The sequence below is a fragment of the Rousettus aegyptiacus genome, unplaced genomic scaffold (assembly GCF_014176215.1).
Source record: "Rousettus aegyptiacus isolate mRouAeg1 unplaced genomic scaffold, mRouAeg1.p scaffold_m13_p_14, whole genome shotgun sequence".
Classification (NCBI taxonomy): domain Eukaryota; kingdom Metazoa; phylum Chordata; class Mammalia; order Chiroptera; family Pteropodidae; genus Rousettus; species Rousettus aegyptiacus.
In genome coordinates, this window is record NW_023416289.1 from 51,488,910 (window position 1) to 51,504,614 (window position 15,705).

General features: G+C 55.5%; 1 protein-coding gene across 1 annotated transcript; it reads left to right on the forward strand.

Moving 5' to 3' along the window:
- The first annotated feature begins 62 nt into the window (after positions 1–62).
- Positions 63–10,449, forward strand: FES (FES proto-oncogene, tyrosine kinase). The gene is made up of 19 exons (XM_016151536.2): positions 63–969; positions 1,425–1,643; positions 1,802–1,975; positions 3,386–3,482; positions 3,608–3,791; positions 5,011–5,148; positions 5,221–5,340; positions 5,477–5,599; positions 5,710–5,896; positions 6,014–6,097; positions 6,616–6,825; positions 7,180–7,302; positions 7,707–7,760; positions 8,371–8,489; positions 8,784–8,878; positions 8,978–9,101; positions 9,276–9,433; positions 9,537–9,659; positions 10,090–10,449. Exons 2-19 carry the CDS (start codon positions 1,434–1,436, stop codon positions 10,230–10,232), a joined length of 2,466 nt encoding a protein of 821 aa, XP_016007022.1. The 5' UTR covers positions 63–969; positions 1,425–1,433; the 3' UTR covers positions 10,233–10,449.
- Positions 10,450–15,705: the final 5,256 nt, after the last annotated feature.

Sequence of the window (15,705 nt, forward strand, 5' to 3'; positions counted from 1 at the left end):
GGGGATGGGGCGCTAGGATTAGATGCCCACTGTGATGTCCTGCTTGCCTCAAGATGAGCCCAACCCACGATTTTGGAGTCTGTCTGCTGAGGGGTTCCAGGCCTCCTTTAGGGAGCTGTGGGGTGTAGAAGAAGACAGCAGCTGGAGACAAGCGCCAGGGGTTGGGACAAGCTGAGCACATCCACCCCTACAGGACTAGTCTCCAGCAGAGTGGAGAGTAACAAACGGCCTGTGTCCCTATTGCTCAAGGTCTCCCTTGGAGGCCTGCAGTGGGGCCAGAAAGGCCAGGGTGTTCTTGCTGGGAAGACCGTGAGTCCCAGCTGTGTAAATGCCTTACCTCTCTACTCCCCAACCCACCCCTCAGGTTTCCTTTGGGAAAGGAAGCCCCTGCCCGGGGTAGGGGAGTGGCAACTGGTCTACCAGGACCTGTGTATGAGAAGCAGGCCTCTTCCAGGTAGATTTACTTGGAAATTTCATTCAAATGGATACTGGTGCCTTAGCTCTTCTTGGGGAATCCATGGGGTGGAGAGAACCTGGACTAGGCTCTCCCTTACTCTTCTGGACCTACCTGGCTGCTCCTGGGACTGCCCACCTGCCTCAGGACCCCCAGTCTGGGAGGCTCAGCACGCCTGCGTGCAGCCTCACCCTGGGTAGGCTCCCACCGCTGCACCCTGGGGCCACTTCCCCCTTGTCCCTGTCCAAGGCCCTGGGGAGTGCTGCCCTTCTTGAGGCCATTCTTCCCCTGCCCCTCCTCCCTTCCGTTTCCGTGGCCCTGGCTGGCGGGCTAGACGGGGGCGGCAGGCATCTGAGGCTCCTGCCCGCCCCTTCCCCTCTGCGGCCCGCCCAGGGCCTGGGCCAACTGAAACCTCAGGAGGAGGAAGCGTCGAATCAGGAACTGGCCCGTTGGCTGGCTGGGTCAGGCTGGGCCTGAGTCCGTCTTCGGTGGCCCCCGGAGCAGCTGCCTGAGCGGTAACTCTCCTGAGGCCCAGGAGGTGGTGGGCGGTAGGCAGGGAGCAGGGGCAGCAGGCTGGATCCAGGCAGGCAGACACCACCCCCGGTGGGACGGGTGGCCCCAGGAGCAGGGCACAGGCTGTGGCTGGCTGGGGCAGTCTTGGCCTTGCCAAGGACCCTGGGTACACATACCTCTGCAGTGGGTGCTGGGTGGAAGGGCCCAGGGAGGGAAGCTCTGGGTGGTTCCTGTTCCAGGACCGAGAAGGGATCCCCTGGTGCCAGGCCTTGGCCTGGGACACAGGATGCAGGGAGAGCCAGTCCCAGGCCAGGCCGGCGTTTTGTACCTGTGGCTGCATTTCAGAAGGACAGGCCCCCACCTTCTGCCTATCTGCAGCTCCTATTGGCCTGGTAGCCCCCAGTCTCCCTGTCCTACTTCTCCATCTCCAGCGGTGGCCTCTCCCTTGTGTCCCCAGGACAGCATTATGGGCTTCTCTTCAGAGCTGTGCAGCCCCCAGGGCCATGGGGCACTTCAACAAATGCAGGAGGCAGAGCTCCGGCTGCTGGAGGGCATGAGGAAATGGATGGCCCAGCGGGTCAAGAGTGACCGGGAATATGCTGGCCTGCTGCACCACATGTCCCTACAAGACAGTGGGGGCCAGAGCCGGGGCGGCCCCGACAGCCCCATCAGCCAGGTGGGGTTCCATGGCCTCTTCACCCCTTCCCAGCCCTCTTCCCAGGAATTCCTGTGGGTCCCTGGGATATTGGCCTGACCCTTCCTTTCCCGAAGTTCCCTGGGTGGGCTTGGGAGCCACTGTCCTCCACGCGCTGTCTCACCCTTCGTGTGCTGCAGTCCTGGGCAGAGATCACCAGTCAGACGGAGGGCCTGAGCCGACTGCTGAGGCAGCACGCGGAAGACCTGAACTCAGGGCCCTTGAACAAGCTGAGCCTGCTGATCCGGGAGCGGCAGCAGCTGCGCAAGACCTACAGCGAGCAGTGGCAGCAGCTGCAGCAGGAGCTCACCAAGGTGGGTGGGGAGCCTGGTCGTTTCTACCTACATCTCAAGCCTCAAAGGGCTGGTTTTGCACAAGAGCCCCTCAATTTACAGGGAAGTGAAAGCACTGACCACAGGCCTGCTCCCGGGGCCTGTTCCAGCTCCACCACAGCTTCCTTCCCATCTCTCCCCACTTGGGCTGACCTACAGCAGGGCTTCTCCACGAATTTTCTGTCACCCTACTGTGTGCCTGGACAAAGTGCTTGGCGTACAAGGGTGAATAGTCCAGCCATTGCCTGCGGGGAGCAGGATCTGTGACTCGCCTCCCGCACTGTACCAGCTGGCCCTGAGGCTGAGTGGCAGTTGGAGAGAAATGACGCTGGTCTGTTTGCCCTTGGCCTAGGTGGGCTCCTCCCCGGGTCCCAGAGACACCACACGGCAGCAAGGCAGCAACGTGGCCCCAACAGAGAGGTTAAAGACCGGGGCTTTGAAGTCATCCTGCCTGCATTTAATCCTGCCCAGCTCCTTGGTCTAGAAGCGGTGTGATTAGAGCTATTTATCTGTGTGCTTCAGCCTTCTAATTCAATGTGCTAGTTGGCCCCCTGTACCATCCTGCTTCCACCACAGTAAAACCCTGCCTTGCCACGGACCAACAGCGGCCCCTGGTGGCCAGTCTCGATCCACACTCTCTCCCCAGAAGCTTATCTAAAAACAGTGTCTGCCTGTTTTTATAGGTACTTTTACTGGAACACAGCTGTGCCCATTTGTTCTCATATAACCTTTGGCTACTAGAGCTGCAATGGTAGAACTGAGTAATTGCAACAGAAACTGTTTAGCCAGTAAGCCTAAAATGTTTGCCAACTGGCCCGTGAAAAAGGCTCATTTAGTCTATTTATTTAGTTACAGACAGGGAAACTGAGGGTCAGAGAAGGATGGAACTGACCTAAAGTATCCCAATGCACAAGACAGGGGAACTGGGATGAGCACTCTAGTCGTGACCATTTATTGTTCCTGCCACCAGGAACATCATTTGCAGGAATCAGTGCAGAATGGAAATGCGCGGTCTTTGTCAAAGCATTATTGAGAGTTTCAAGATGGCATCAGCAGAGCATAACACCAAGCACAGAGTCCTTCTAAGCATGGAGCTCGGTGCCACATGCCTTCAGCTGGGCCCTGCCTGCCATCAGATACCATCCCAGACCAAAGAAGGGCAGTTCTAGCCTTCCCAGTCCACTCTGCCTCCTCCAGGGGCTCAGCCCCAACCCACTTCCTCTGACCCTAACCTCAGCATCAGAGGCCTGGCCCCAGAGGTCTCCAGGCCCTTTCTGCAGGATGGACTCGAGTATGCTGCCTGCTTGCACTGTAAGACCTGTCCAGTGTTTTACCTCAGGCAGGAATGCCCTGGGGACCTGCCAACCCACACAGTCTCTTCTCTCTCCCCAGACCCACAGCCAGGACATTGAGAAGCTGAAGAGCCAGTACCGATCCCTGGCACGGGACAGCGCCCAGGCCAGGCGCAAGTACCAGGAGGCCAGCAAAGGTGTGTAGCTTCCCTCACCGGCAGGGAGGGAGTCCCGAGACAGCCTTGACCTGTCCACAGGTGTCCAGGGAGTGGGGAGTGCCCAGACCTCTGTGTTGTCACCCACACCCCCCCTCACCTGGCAGACAAGGACCGTGACAGGGCCAAGGACAAATACGTGCGCAGCCTGTGGAAGCTCTTCGCTCACCATAACCGCTATGTGCTTGGGGTGCGGGCTGCACAGCTGCACCACCAGCACCACCACCAGTTCATGCTGCCTGGCCTGCTCCAGTCACTACAGGACCTGCACCAAGAGATGGCATGCATCCTGTGAGCTCGCGTCCCACCGTCACCCCATTACCCTCCTACCATGCCCCAGAGACAGGGTCCAGAAAAATTCAGTCTTGTGAAAGTAGGTGGTCATGGAATCACGTGAGACCGGGCCCCGGGCCAAGGATTGGAGCCACTCGATTTATATCTGAATTACGTTATTTCAGGGCTTCTTATTGCATGGTCTTATTGTATTTATTGAGCACCCACCCATTCTAGGCTCTGGCAAACAGCAAGAAAAATAAAAATACCTGCTTTCTAAGATCAATTGTATCAGAAAAGAGAGAAAAGAAAGTCAGTAAGTAAAATAGAAAGCAAGTTAGAAGTGGCATGTGCTATGGAGAAAAATAAAACAAGAACGGGGGATTGGGAGGCAGTCAGAGATGCAGGAACAAACCGGGGTATGTTGAGAGAAGGATTGTTTCAGAAAGGGGGAGCAGCAGGCCATTGTGAGGACTTCGGCCGTGTTGAGAATAGACTTCAGGGGGCAAGGACAAGGTAGGGAAACCAGACAGGAGGCTTCTGCAGTAACGCAGATCACAGCTCATGGCCCCTCGGACCCAGCGGAGGGGAAAAGTGGTCAGGTCCTGGGTGTATTTTGAGGGCGGAGCCACTGAGATTTCCCTATGGACTGGAAGTGGCGTGTGACATAGAGGAGCTAAGGATGATGCCAAGGAGTTGGTCCAAAGCACCCGGGAGATTGAATGGCCATTAGCTATGGGGAAAATGGATTCAGGAGACAAGAAAAGGGGTTCATTTTCAACTAGTGGAGTTTGATGTCTAATGGGATGTTTTGAGAAAGTGGATCGTTACTTGAGACTGGAGCTCTGGGGAGGTGCTGGGACCAGAGACATAAATGCGGGGTCACAGCACATCAATGGCTTATGCATGTTGGAGCCCCAGAGCCCAGCTGTTGGGCCGGCAGTTCTGGGCAGGCATGATCGTAGCTCACAGTTAAACAGTGCTTCGTGTGTGTACCGCACACTTTGCACGTGGATCTCACTGGGCCCGCACTATCACTCCCAGAACCCCCATTACACATAACAGGAAGTAAAGATTAGAAGACAGGCAGTGATTTGCTTGTGGGCATTGGGCTGGTAAATGATGAGGTGGCGGCTCAATCCCAGGACTGACTCCGAACTCAAGTGTCAGGGCCCCTAAGCTTCTCAGCCTTGCCTAGCCTGAGGCCCGACTGACCAGCGGTCCTATCTCTGGGCAGGAAAGAGATCTTGCAAGAATACCTGGAGATTAGCAGCCTGGTACAGGACGAAATGGTGGCCATTCACCAGGAGATGGCTGCGGCTGCTGCCCGCATCCAGCCAGAGGCCGAGTACCATGGCTTCTTGCGACAGTATGGGTAAGCCCCTCCTTGCCCCTGCTGGGCACCCGGCCTATCGACTTGCTCACTGATGCGGTAATGCCCCCGTAGGTCCACACCTGAGGTCCCACCCTGTGTCACCTTTGACGAGTCGCTGCTTGAGGAGGGTGAACCCCTGGAACCCGGGGAGCTGCAGTTGAACGAGCTGACGGTGGAGAGCGTGCAGCACACGTGGGTGCCGTGGTGCGGGGCTTGGGGTGGACTCTGTCCTCATAGAGCTGGGGCCCCGGGAGGCCAAGCTTGTCTCAGCTCTGCAGGGCTGCTTCTGAGAGGCTGGCTCTAACACTGCCCTTCCTTGGGGGCACAGGCTGACCTCAGTGACAGATGAACTGGCGGCGGCCACCAAGACAGTGGGCAGCCGGCAGGAGGCAGTCGGTCAGCTGCTGTGTGAGCTGCAGAACGAGGAGCGGAGCATCCATCCCCGGCATCGGTGAGTGGGTTCCAGCCACAGCAGCCTCCCGCCCGCCTGCCCGCCCCGCCGATGCCTGCCAGCTGCATGCTGAGCCCTCTGTTTCCCTGCTCCCATCTACCTGCTGGCAGGGTTTACCTGCTGGGCAAGAGGCAGGTGTTTCGGGAGGAGCTGCAGGGGCTGCAGGTGGCGCTGTGCAACCAGGCCAAGCTGCAGGCCCAGCAGGAGCTGCTGCAGGCCAAGCTGGAGCAGCTGGGCCCCGGCGAGCCCCCGCCTGTGCGGCTTCTGCAGGACGACTGCCACTCCACCTCATCCTCGGTGAGCGCCCCACCGCCTACTGCGGCCACCCTACCCACCGGCCCAGGCTGCGCTCTTCATTTTTGCCCTCCCCCTCCCCAAGCCTGGCCACTCGCTGACGTCTGTCCCTGGCCCCAGGAGCCGGAACGGGAAGGGGGAAGGACGCCCACCCTGGAGATTCTTAAGAGCCACATCTCAGGAATCTTTCGCCCCAAGTTCTCGGTGAGTGGAGTCCGGCCAGGCCCGCACCTCTGCCCTTCTCCAAGGGGTGTGCCAGGCCAGGGGTCTCAGCGATGTCCCCTGTAAGCCCTTCCCGCGGTGTTGTTCAGGTTAATCACTGGGTGGCCCTAGAGAGGAGGTCCTGCCTATGCTGCTTTTATTGGGGCATCTAAGCACAGATCCCGCAACCCCTGCGCCTACTTCTTTGCTACCGCATGTGCTGAAAGGACCTGCAGCTTTGACTATCCCAAGGCTCCCTGCTATGGGGGTGGTCAAGGGACTGAGGCTTGGTAGAAAAGACAAAACCTTAGTTTGGGACCAGCCAGCCCAGGCCTCCCATCCCAGCTCTGCGGTCAATACCCTGTAAGTGAGCCTGGGCCGGTCTTTGGCCTGCGGATGGCTCGACCTACCACTTGGGTGGTTTGGAAGGACTGAAGGGCATGGGAAATAGAGACGCCCCCCCCCCTCCCCCCGATGAACTGGCTGAGTGACCCCCCAACTCTTTCCCTGTCCCTGCCCAGCTTCCTCCACCACTGCAGCTTGTGCCCGAGGTGCAGAAGCCCCTGCACGAGCAGCTGTGGTACCACGGTGCCATCCCACGGACAGAGGTGGCTGAGCTCCTGACACAATCTGGGGACTTCCTGGTGCGGGAGAGTCAGGGCAAGCAGGAGTATGTGCTGTCAGTGCTGTGGGATGGCCAGCCCCGGCACTTCATCATCCAGTCTGCTGATGTGAGTAGGGCCTGGACCTGAGCCCACCCCGCCCCACCCCTCCCAGTCAGCAGGAAAATGACCTTGAGAGTGTAGGAAGGAGTTGCTGGTCTTCGATGCTTCCCTGGCAGAGCTGTTAGGGGCCAGAGAGACCACCCAGTCCCTACAACAAAACAGGCTGAAGCCTTCGGCTCGGGTCCTCCCTTAAAGAGCGGTAGCAGGCATGTCGGGCACCATCAAGTCCTGCCTTTCTGCAGTCTCTATGACTCTTGTCCCAGGAAGGCCCCTTCTCCCTGCTGCTCTCCCTCTACCCTCCCAGAGCTCAGGCCCCCTCAGCAGTGGAGGCTACTGACCCCAGGTTCCCCCGCCCCACAGAACCTGTACCGACTGGAAGGCGACGGCTTTCCCAGCATCCCCTTGCTCATAGACGACTTGCTGCGCTCCAAGCAGCCCCTCACCAAGAAGAGTGGAATTGTCCTGAACAGAGCCGTGCCCAAGGTGAGCCTGTGCCCAGCCAGCCCACGCCGCCCATGCCAGGGTTGACGAGCGTAGGTCGAGGCACAGAATCGGGCAGGAGGGGCTTTCCAGGTCTCTAGTCTTTGGTCTTCATATGAGACGTGAAGCGACTCCTCATGCTCCAAGGGCTCAGCCTCTTGCTAGGTATGGAATGTCAAGGCCGCTCCCATTCCACAGGCTGGTGCTCATCCAGTTAGGGCCCCTACCTGGTTTGCGAGGTCATCGAGTGTGATCCTGATATGGTCCAAGCTCCATTTTACAGACTAAGAAACTGAGGTTCCAAGAAATGAAAGACGTAGGCTTTGTGGGGGACGTTCAGTCCTTCAACAGAGCCCAGAATGCCTTCCCTTCACTGACTTCTGACTGCCCAACACTCCCTTCCACAGGACAAGTGGGTGCTGAATCATGAGGACCTGGTGCTGGGCGAGCAGATTGGGCGGGTGAGTTGAGTGCTCTGCCAGCCTCCTGGCTGCCTGCGTTCTCCCTCCCCAGCACTGTTTCCTTCCAGCCCACCACCCATGTCACAAGGAGACCCACTTCAGAGAGTTCTTCTGCCTCCCTGCCTCAGTCTGACTTCCAGCTTGTACCTAATTCCCCTCCCAGCCATGCCATACACCATTCTGCAAGGAAACTGAGAGGAAAATACCTGCCATCAGCACCCACCTCCACCTTCCTGCGCTGGGCCCCTGCCTCCCCAGGGAGCTCTTGTGTGCAAGGGGGCACAGATTCTGTTCATGTGAGCCATCAAATAACCTGCTTAGGAAAGAAGTCACTTTCACAAAAAGCGTAACACTTTTCTAATCCAAGCGAAAGTGACTTGTGGATTTTCCATGTCACCTCTTTTCATGAACATGGAAAGTCAGAGATGACTTTCCCTGCCTATCCCATGTGGACCTGCATCGATCCACAGCTAGGGGATAAACTAAAGAGCTGGGATGAGCAGGTCTGAGCATAGAGTCACTGAGTGAGGGGCAGGTGGGGACAAGGTGAGATGTAGCCTGAGAGGACTGTGGCCCAAGGAAGATGGGTAGGAGCCCAAGATCATTTCAGGGCAACTTTGGTGAAGTGTTCAGCGGGCGCCTGCGAGCTGATAACACCCTCGTGGCAGTGAAATCATGTCGAGAGACACTCCCGCCTGACCTCAAGGCCAAATTTCTGCAGGAAGCGAGGTAAGTGATAAAATAACAGTCACGTTGGTTGCACGTACAAAATGTTGCTCTGCGTGGCCTGACGTGCAGTGCGTGGTCTGCGGCATCATGTAATCCCCACAGCCCCCTGAAGGCAGTGCTCCCCCACACCAAGGTCAGAGGGGGCGAGGCACAGTGATCTGTTCGAGGTCTGCTGGCCTCAGAGGCCAAACTCTTCTGCTGCCTTCTCCCGTCCTCCCTCGGGTTCCCTGGGGATCCCTGGGGAGGGGATTTGCAAGCCCACAAGGTGGGAGCCTAAGCAGCAGCACCCTCCAGGATCCTGAAGCAGTACAGCCACCCCAACATTGTGCGTCTCATTGGCGTCTGCACCCAGAAGCAACCCATCTACATTGTCATGGAGCTCGTGCAGGGTGAGCTGAGAGGGCTGATCTCCAGGGGTGGGTACCCCAGTCCAGCTAGGTCTGCATCCCTGCAGGAGGCTCAATAAGGCTTTCCCCACCTGCTCCCAGGGGGTGACTTCCTGACCTTCCTTCGGACTGAGGGAGCCCGCCTGCGGGTGAAGACTCTGCTGCAGATGGTGGGAGACGCGGCAGCCGGCATGGAGTACCTGGAGAGCAAGTGTTGCATCCACCGGTAAGTGAGGGTGCACCGGCCTCGTGGAGCCCATGCCAGGCCCCCGATAACTCCCACCCAGGCGCATGCAGGGAGCAGCCCTTGTTCATGGCTGTGTCCAGAGTACCCAGGTCATGAGGTGACAGGTGTCGCATGGACCGGTGGCTGAGTGAACCCCTTTCTTACTTCACCCAGGGACCTGGCTGCTCGAAACTGCCTGGTTACAGAGAAGAACATCTTGAAGATCAGTGACTTTGGAATGTCCCGGGAGGAAGAAGATGGGATCTACGCTGCCTCAGGGGGCCTCAGACAAGTCCCCGTGAAGTGGACGGCACCTGAGGCTCTTAACTATGGTAACTGGGCCTTGTCCACCCTGGGCACAGCCCAAGGCTGGGTGCGCCTCACTCTGGCTGAGGGACGTGGGTGGCCCGTTCATGCTGCCTTGCCTCCTTGCAGGACGCTATTCCTCCGAGAGCGACGTGTGGAGCTTTGGCATCTTACTCTGGGAGACCTTCAGCCTAGGGGCCTCCCCCTACCCCAACCTCAGCAATCCGCAGACCCGGGACTTCATAGAAAAGGGTAAGGGAACCCTGCTGAGTAACAGCAGCCTGAGAGCCAGGCACTCATCCCGGCGCTGCAGCTGGCTTCTTCCCGGTCCCCTGACCTTCCCACTGGGGCGGAATAAGAATAATCCTGTAGCTGCCGCTGAGGGAGTCCCCGATGTGTGCCAAGTTATACATTACTTCATTTATTCTTCACAACAGGTGAGGTAGGGATTAATATGTTCCTTTCACAGGAGAAAAAATTGAGGCTTACAGAGGTCATACAACTTGCACGCAGTGGGATTGTGATTAGGACCTCTGTGTACTTGGGGCTCTCAGTGGGGAAGAGCGGCTCTTTAGGGACAGTGTGGCTTAATCAGCTCCCATTACTCACGGATGCCCCCTCAGGCTGCCAGGGGCCCTCAGATGTCCTCCTCATGCGGGGGGTGTCATGCCTGTCCTCACAGGGGGCCGCCTGCCCTGCCCCGAGCTATGTCCCGATGCCGTGTTCAGGCTCATGGAGCAGTGCTGGGCCTACGAGCCCGGGCAGCGACCCAGCTTCAGCACCATCTACCAGGAGCTGCAGAGCATCCGAAAGCGACATCGGTGAGGCTGGGCCCTCTTCTCACGCCCGCGGCCTCTGTCGGCGAGACTGTACTTCCTCCCCACTTCCAGCTCACACCGCGGGAAGACTCTTCACGGTCCTGGACTCCGGCCACTGGCATATGTGCTGCGGGTGGGGACGCAGCTCCGCGTCTGCTGTGCATCCCTGTTCCTGCCAGGCCTCTCTTCCGGGCAGAAGTAATAAAACCACTTGTGCCTGTCAAGTGCTCTTTGGCATGTGCGCCCCTCTGAAGGGCAGGTCTTAGGAGGAATGGAGGGCCTGTCCTGCAGCCGTGGGGAAGGAGGATGGCCAGTGTTCCTTGGGCAGAATTGACATGTGGTAGCTGTTGGATGTGAGAGGCAAGGAAGAGGGAGAGAGATCAGGATGATATATAGGCTTCTGACCAGATGGCGGTGTCATTCCTGAAATAGGATCTCAAGCAGAGGAGCAGAGCTTCAGGAGGATGGTGAATTTGGAGATGTTGTGTTTGAGGGGCCTCTGGGGATGTTAGGTGTGACATATAGATCTGGAAGCCCAGACAGAAGTAAAGGCTGGCTGGCACTGGAGGCCTAAACGTCATTAACTTACAAATGTTGGAGAACAGCTGACACTATGGATGTGTACAACCGTCACGTGAAATTCATGAGAGGAGAGAGTCAGGCAAAGTTAGAGCCCCACTCAAAGGAGGCTGGTGTGGCTGAAGAGGAAATTGCTTCTTAGAGAGTTTATCTCTCAGGCGAGCTTACTGAGCAATGGGGTAGCAGAGCAGGGAGCTCCCACCTCCTCTCCCAAGTCCCCCAGAAATCTATAAAATTATCTGAAACTTTCCTAGCAGCAACAGGGAAGGCCAAGAAGATAAGAAGAATGAACAAATTATAAAGCAAAAATAGGAAAGATATGTAGCACCAAAGAACAAAGCAGTAAGAACTTTGAGGCAAAATGGCCATCCTTCAAGAAAGTTTAGGAAACGGTTGACATCTGTTTCCAAAGAGATAAAAGCCCTATAACTTCTTTAAACATGGGGAAACAAGTTAGAGTCTGACCAAATGAAAATATTAAGAACTCAAATTATATCTCAGTTGGAAGTGGTAGAAAGCAGAACTGACAAACTTCTGCTTCTGGGTAGGATGTGGTAGGTCCGTGCAGGCCACCACGCCCATCACAACCATCAGCAGGAGATAAATAAGATGAAAATTATCTTTAAAGAGAATGGAGAGTGATGGAAGAAATAAGAACCAGAGGAACTAAGATTTCAAGGGGGAAAGGGTTCCTCTTAGGTGAACTAATGATGAGTGGCTATTCCCTGAAACATCTGCTGATTTTGGACATCTCTAATGATCAAAATTGCCCAAACAGAGATATTCTACTAGGAAAAAGAAATGAAGCAGTAGATTTTGGTGCTTACAGGGACTGTACTATGGCTTGGACTCACGAAGAGCCCAAAATGCAAAGCTAGTTCTCCCCATGTAACGTTTGCCAAGTTTTGGAGCCGTGTGGGCAATTGGGAAGGCTTTTCCAACAGTCTCCTGGTGTTTAGAGGGAGGGGGCCTGAAACAAATAAGTGATCCACCTCTCAAGATATCCAGATCTTGAACCTGTGTGGATTGGGAGGCTAAAGAGCTAACTCCAAAATCTCTGAAGAGCAGAACTTGAAGGACTCAGAGAGACAGACTGGCCAGGTTTTCAACCCCAAATCCAAGAGGGCCACTCCTAAAGGACAGGGACAATCCAGAGGAGAACTGAGTTTTACCAGAACTATAACTCTGCCCCAACTTGGCACCTGAATTTCTCGAAGTGACTAGCTTCTTCAGAGTGGGGAACTGGGGAGAGGAAGAACACAGTCTGAATGAAGTACCTACTTTTTATACCCAATATGCAACATGCAGACAAAAATTATTAAATATGCAAAAGAAAAATGGGGTCAATGCACAAGAGAAAAACAATGGAAATAAACCCACAGATGATCCAAATATTATAGTTGGCAGTCAAGGATTTTAAAATAACTATGATTAACATGTTAAATGGAGAAAAAAGATGGATGAAATAGATGCAAATGTGGAGAAGTTCAACAGAGTTGGAATCTACTTAAAAAGAATCAAAGGAGAAAGTAGAACTGAAAAATACCGTCTCTGAAGTTACAAACTTCATTGGATAAGTTTCATAAAAATTCATAGAACTAAAGGATAAAGTCACAGTCATAGAGATTGGATACATCAGGAGACAGAATTAGTGAACTTGAAGATAGATTGCTAGAAGGTATCTAAACTGAAGTAGAGAGAGGAAAAAAGAGTGGGAAAAAGTCTAAGAAACATGTGGGATTCCAGTATATGAGTAATTAAAATTCCAGAAGGAGAGAGAAAGGTTAAGACCAGAATACCTGAAAATGACCCAAGCGTCTTTACAACAATAAAAAAGACCACGAATACATGCACAAACATTGATGAATCTCAAAAACACGTTGAGTAAAGAAGCCAATCATGAAGGAGTGCATACTTTCGATTTCATTTTATGAAGTTCAAGAACAGGCAAAATTAAACTATAGAGCTGTGGTTCTGTCTGCAGGGTACTGATGGGCAGGGGTGTGAGAGTAGGGGAATAGCTCCGCCAATGGTGTCATTACAACCTTCCATGTCTATGTGGGCCATGTGGGCAAGGCTTGAGCAGTCTAGCTTGAGCCTTGACAATGCACTGTAATTACTGATGAAGCAAGGGGAACATAAGCAGCCTAGAGAGGAGCCTTGTGGGAGACTCGTGGACTGTTTCTCATCCCTCCTCCTCGTTTCAGTTGAGTTCAGAGCTTTCTATCTGGCCTATCCCCTCATAGAGAGCAGCCATGCCATACAACTTCTTAGCCATAGTTTGGAGTTGGCTCCTTAGACACAGGGTGACCTTCCACCATACCTCCTATCATCCTGTCATCTGGTCCCTTTGGTTCATTGTCATCCTATGGGACTGAGGAAACAAGCTTGACTCCATGCTGGTCTTGGTTTTGTTGAGTGATAAGACATCTGGATCCATGGGGACTTGCTCTTTCCTTACTACTGGCTGAGTCTATGGAAGTGTGGCAGGCCCACCTAACAGCTGCACCGTGATCCTTGTGGCTCTGTTAGCCACCACCATGCACTTAGGGACACAGAGCAAAACACAAAGAGACAAGGAGGGTGATGAACCCAGCCTGTGTCTAGGACCTTAGTAACAGGCATTCCAGTTAGTAAGTAAATCTAGAAAAATGTTCCTGATGGCGATCCAAGAAATGGGAATTAAAATAATGACGTGGCATTTAAAATATGAGTAATCAAACAAAAAATCGTTGTAAGCATTCAGTGATCTGTAATCGACAGTGGAAACACACAATCCTTTTGGAGAGTAGTGGGCCAAGTATCAGCCATATCAGTCCTTATCTTTTGCTCAGGTAACCTCACTGTTGCCAATTTGTCCTGAGGTAATAATTTTAAAAGAAGATTCATGTGGAATTGATGGAGATGTTCACTGTAGTATGGTTTATTATGCTGCAAAATTACAAACCGCCCAGACGCCCAGTGACAGAACAACCAAGACAGTTTACGTGATGTCTTGTTCGCTGGGTGGCAAGCAGAAAAGGGATGGCGATTAACGCACCGCACCGACAGGAGGCAGCACCCCTTTTCCTGAGAATGCGGCTGCATCAAATTAAGGATACCTAAAGCAGAACGGGCAGGCCGAGAAACTGGGCTCCACTGCTCAGCTGGTGCCGCAGGGGAGGAATGTTTCCGCTACAGCTTGATACCGTGCTCACTCTTGTAAGATTCAGACCAAATAAAGTCTGGCGCCCCTGCCCGCGGGTTCGCGGCGCGCCTAGGCCGGGCCGGAACTGCGGCTGCGCACGGCGGCCCGGGTCCAGCGGCGCCGAGCGCGCGGGAGGTGCCGGGCCGGGCCCGGAGCCGGGCGGGGCCCGGGAGGCGCGGTTGTCCCCGCCCCGCACGCTGCTCCGCTGGCGGCCGCTAGCGTGGGGGACGGGCGCGGGCGGGCGCAGCGGAGCGGAGCGGAGCGCGCCGGCTGTCCTGACCCCGCGGGAGCGCGGCTGCGGCGCGCGGAGCCGGGGCGACGGCGGGGCGGACGGCCGCCCTCCCTGCGTCGCCGCCTCGCGCGGGCCGTCGCCCCCAGAGATGTGAGGGGCGCCGCGAGGCCGGCGGGGCGCGGAACGGCGAGAGGCGAGCCGCGGACGGTAACGCGCCGGGAGGACACGGGGGAGGGCTCGGCTGTCCAGCCGCGGCCGGGCTTGGGCGGCTGGACTGCAAGCGGCGCCTTGCGGTCGGAGGCCCGCGCTCCCGCACCGGGTAGTTGTCGCGGTCGCAGGACCCGTGGAGTCGGGGAGGGCCGCGGGCCGGGCGGGCGGGCCGGTGCAGGTGCCTGCTTCCCCGGTGATCCTACTGTCTTTCCTCAGCTCCACCCACTTTGGCTTGGGACCAGGCACCAAGGGCTAAAAATATTGCCCGAGGCTCCTGAGCGGAATCAGATCGCGCTAAGTAGGGCACAAAGCATAGGCGACAGCGCTGTCGCCCCGGGCCGGAGGGAGGCTTAGAGCGGAGGCTCCCCCCACGCTGGACCGGCAGCTAGTGGCCTCCCTCCGCGGAGCAGGCAAGTGGGGGCCGCAGGCAAGGGCAGCCGGCACTGGTCGGTCCTTCGAAGTTGCCCCACTACCTAGGAACTCCTATCTGCTCCTTCCCCAGGGGATCTTCAGCATCAGGCACTGCTGGCTTCCCAGGGGGTCCTCTAAATGCTGTGTAAGCAGAGGCTGAAAGTTACCCACTGCGGAATCAGAACTAATAGGAGGACGAAGACTCACTCTCTGTTACCAACACAAGCTGCTGCTTTTTAAATTCTTTGTGTGTTTCCTAATGAGAGAGGGGCTGTGCCAGGCACTGTTTCTGAGTACCAGTCTCATCCAAGCGGGCAGGGAGAAAGGCTTTTCTGTCAGTCTCTTGGGGCTTTGGTCATAGGTTTCAAATCAAAACAGATAGAAATTTGTTCCTCTGAACCAGAAGCGCAGGGTCAAGGAGTCTGGACACCTACCTCCTTTGCTGGGCTGTGTCTTTCTTGTAGATAAGCTTTTGGGGAAGCTGGTTATCATCAGGAAGTTGTGTGATGATCTCTGGAGCCAGAGCCGGGAAGTTTGTTATGTGGTTGTGTTTTCTATATCATCAGCCTGGGGGGAAAGAGATTCATTTTCACCTTAGGACAGAGCTGCTACCATGACGTTGGAGGACCAGCTTCAGACGGGTTTCTTACTTGTGCTTTCTGTGTCTTAGCCAAGAGAATAAAATCCGGGTGGGGTCAGGATCCATAGCCAGTGTCAGGGTTTAGTGCTTAGAAGCTTGCTTTCCTGGAGAGTCAGGCAAATAGGTGTTCCTTGGGAGCAGTCACAGGAACTCGTTGGAATGCTTGGTGGAAAGACCGCTGAAGGCATTTTGCATGCCGGAACTCCATATTGTGTCCTTCC

Excerpts from the sequence above, each read along its gene's own strand:
- FES (XM_016151536.2), top strand. The coding sequence starts at position 1,434 with ATGGGCTTCTCTTCAGAGCTGTGCAGCCCCCAGGGCCATGGGGCACTT. Across the intron at positions 1,644-1,801 it reads CCGACAGCCCCATCAGCCAG|TCCTGGGCAGAGATCACCAG; the intron begins GTGGGGTTCCAT and ends CGTGTGCTGCAG. Across the intron at positions 5,600-5,709 it reads AGCATCCATCCCCGGCATCG|GGTTTACCTGCTGGGCAAGA; the intron begins GTGAGTGGGTTC and ends ACCTGCTGGCAG.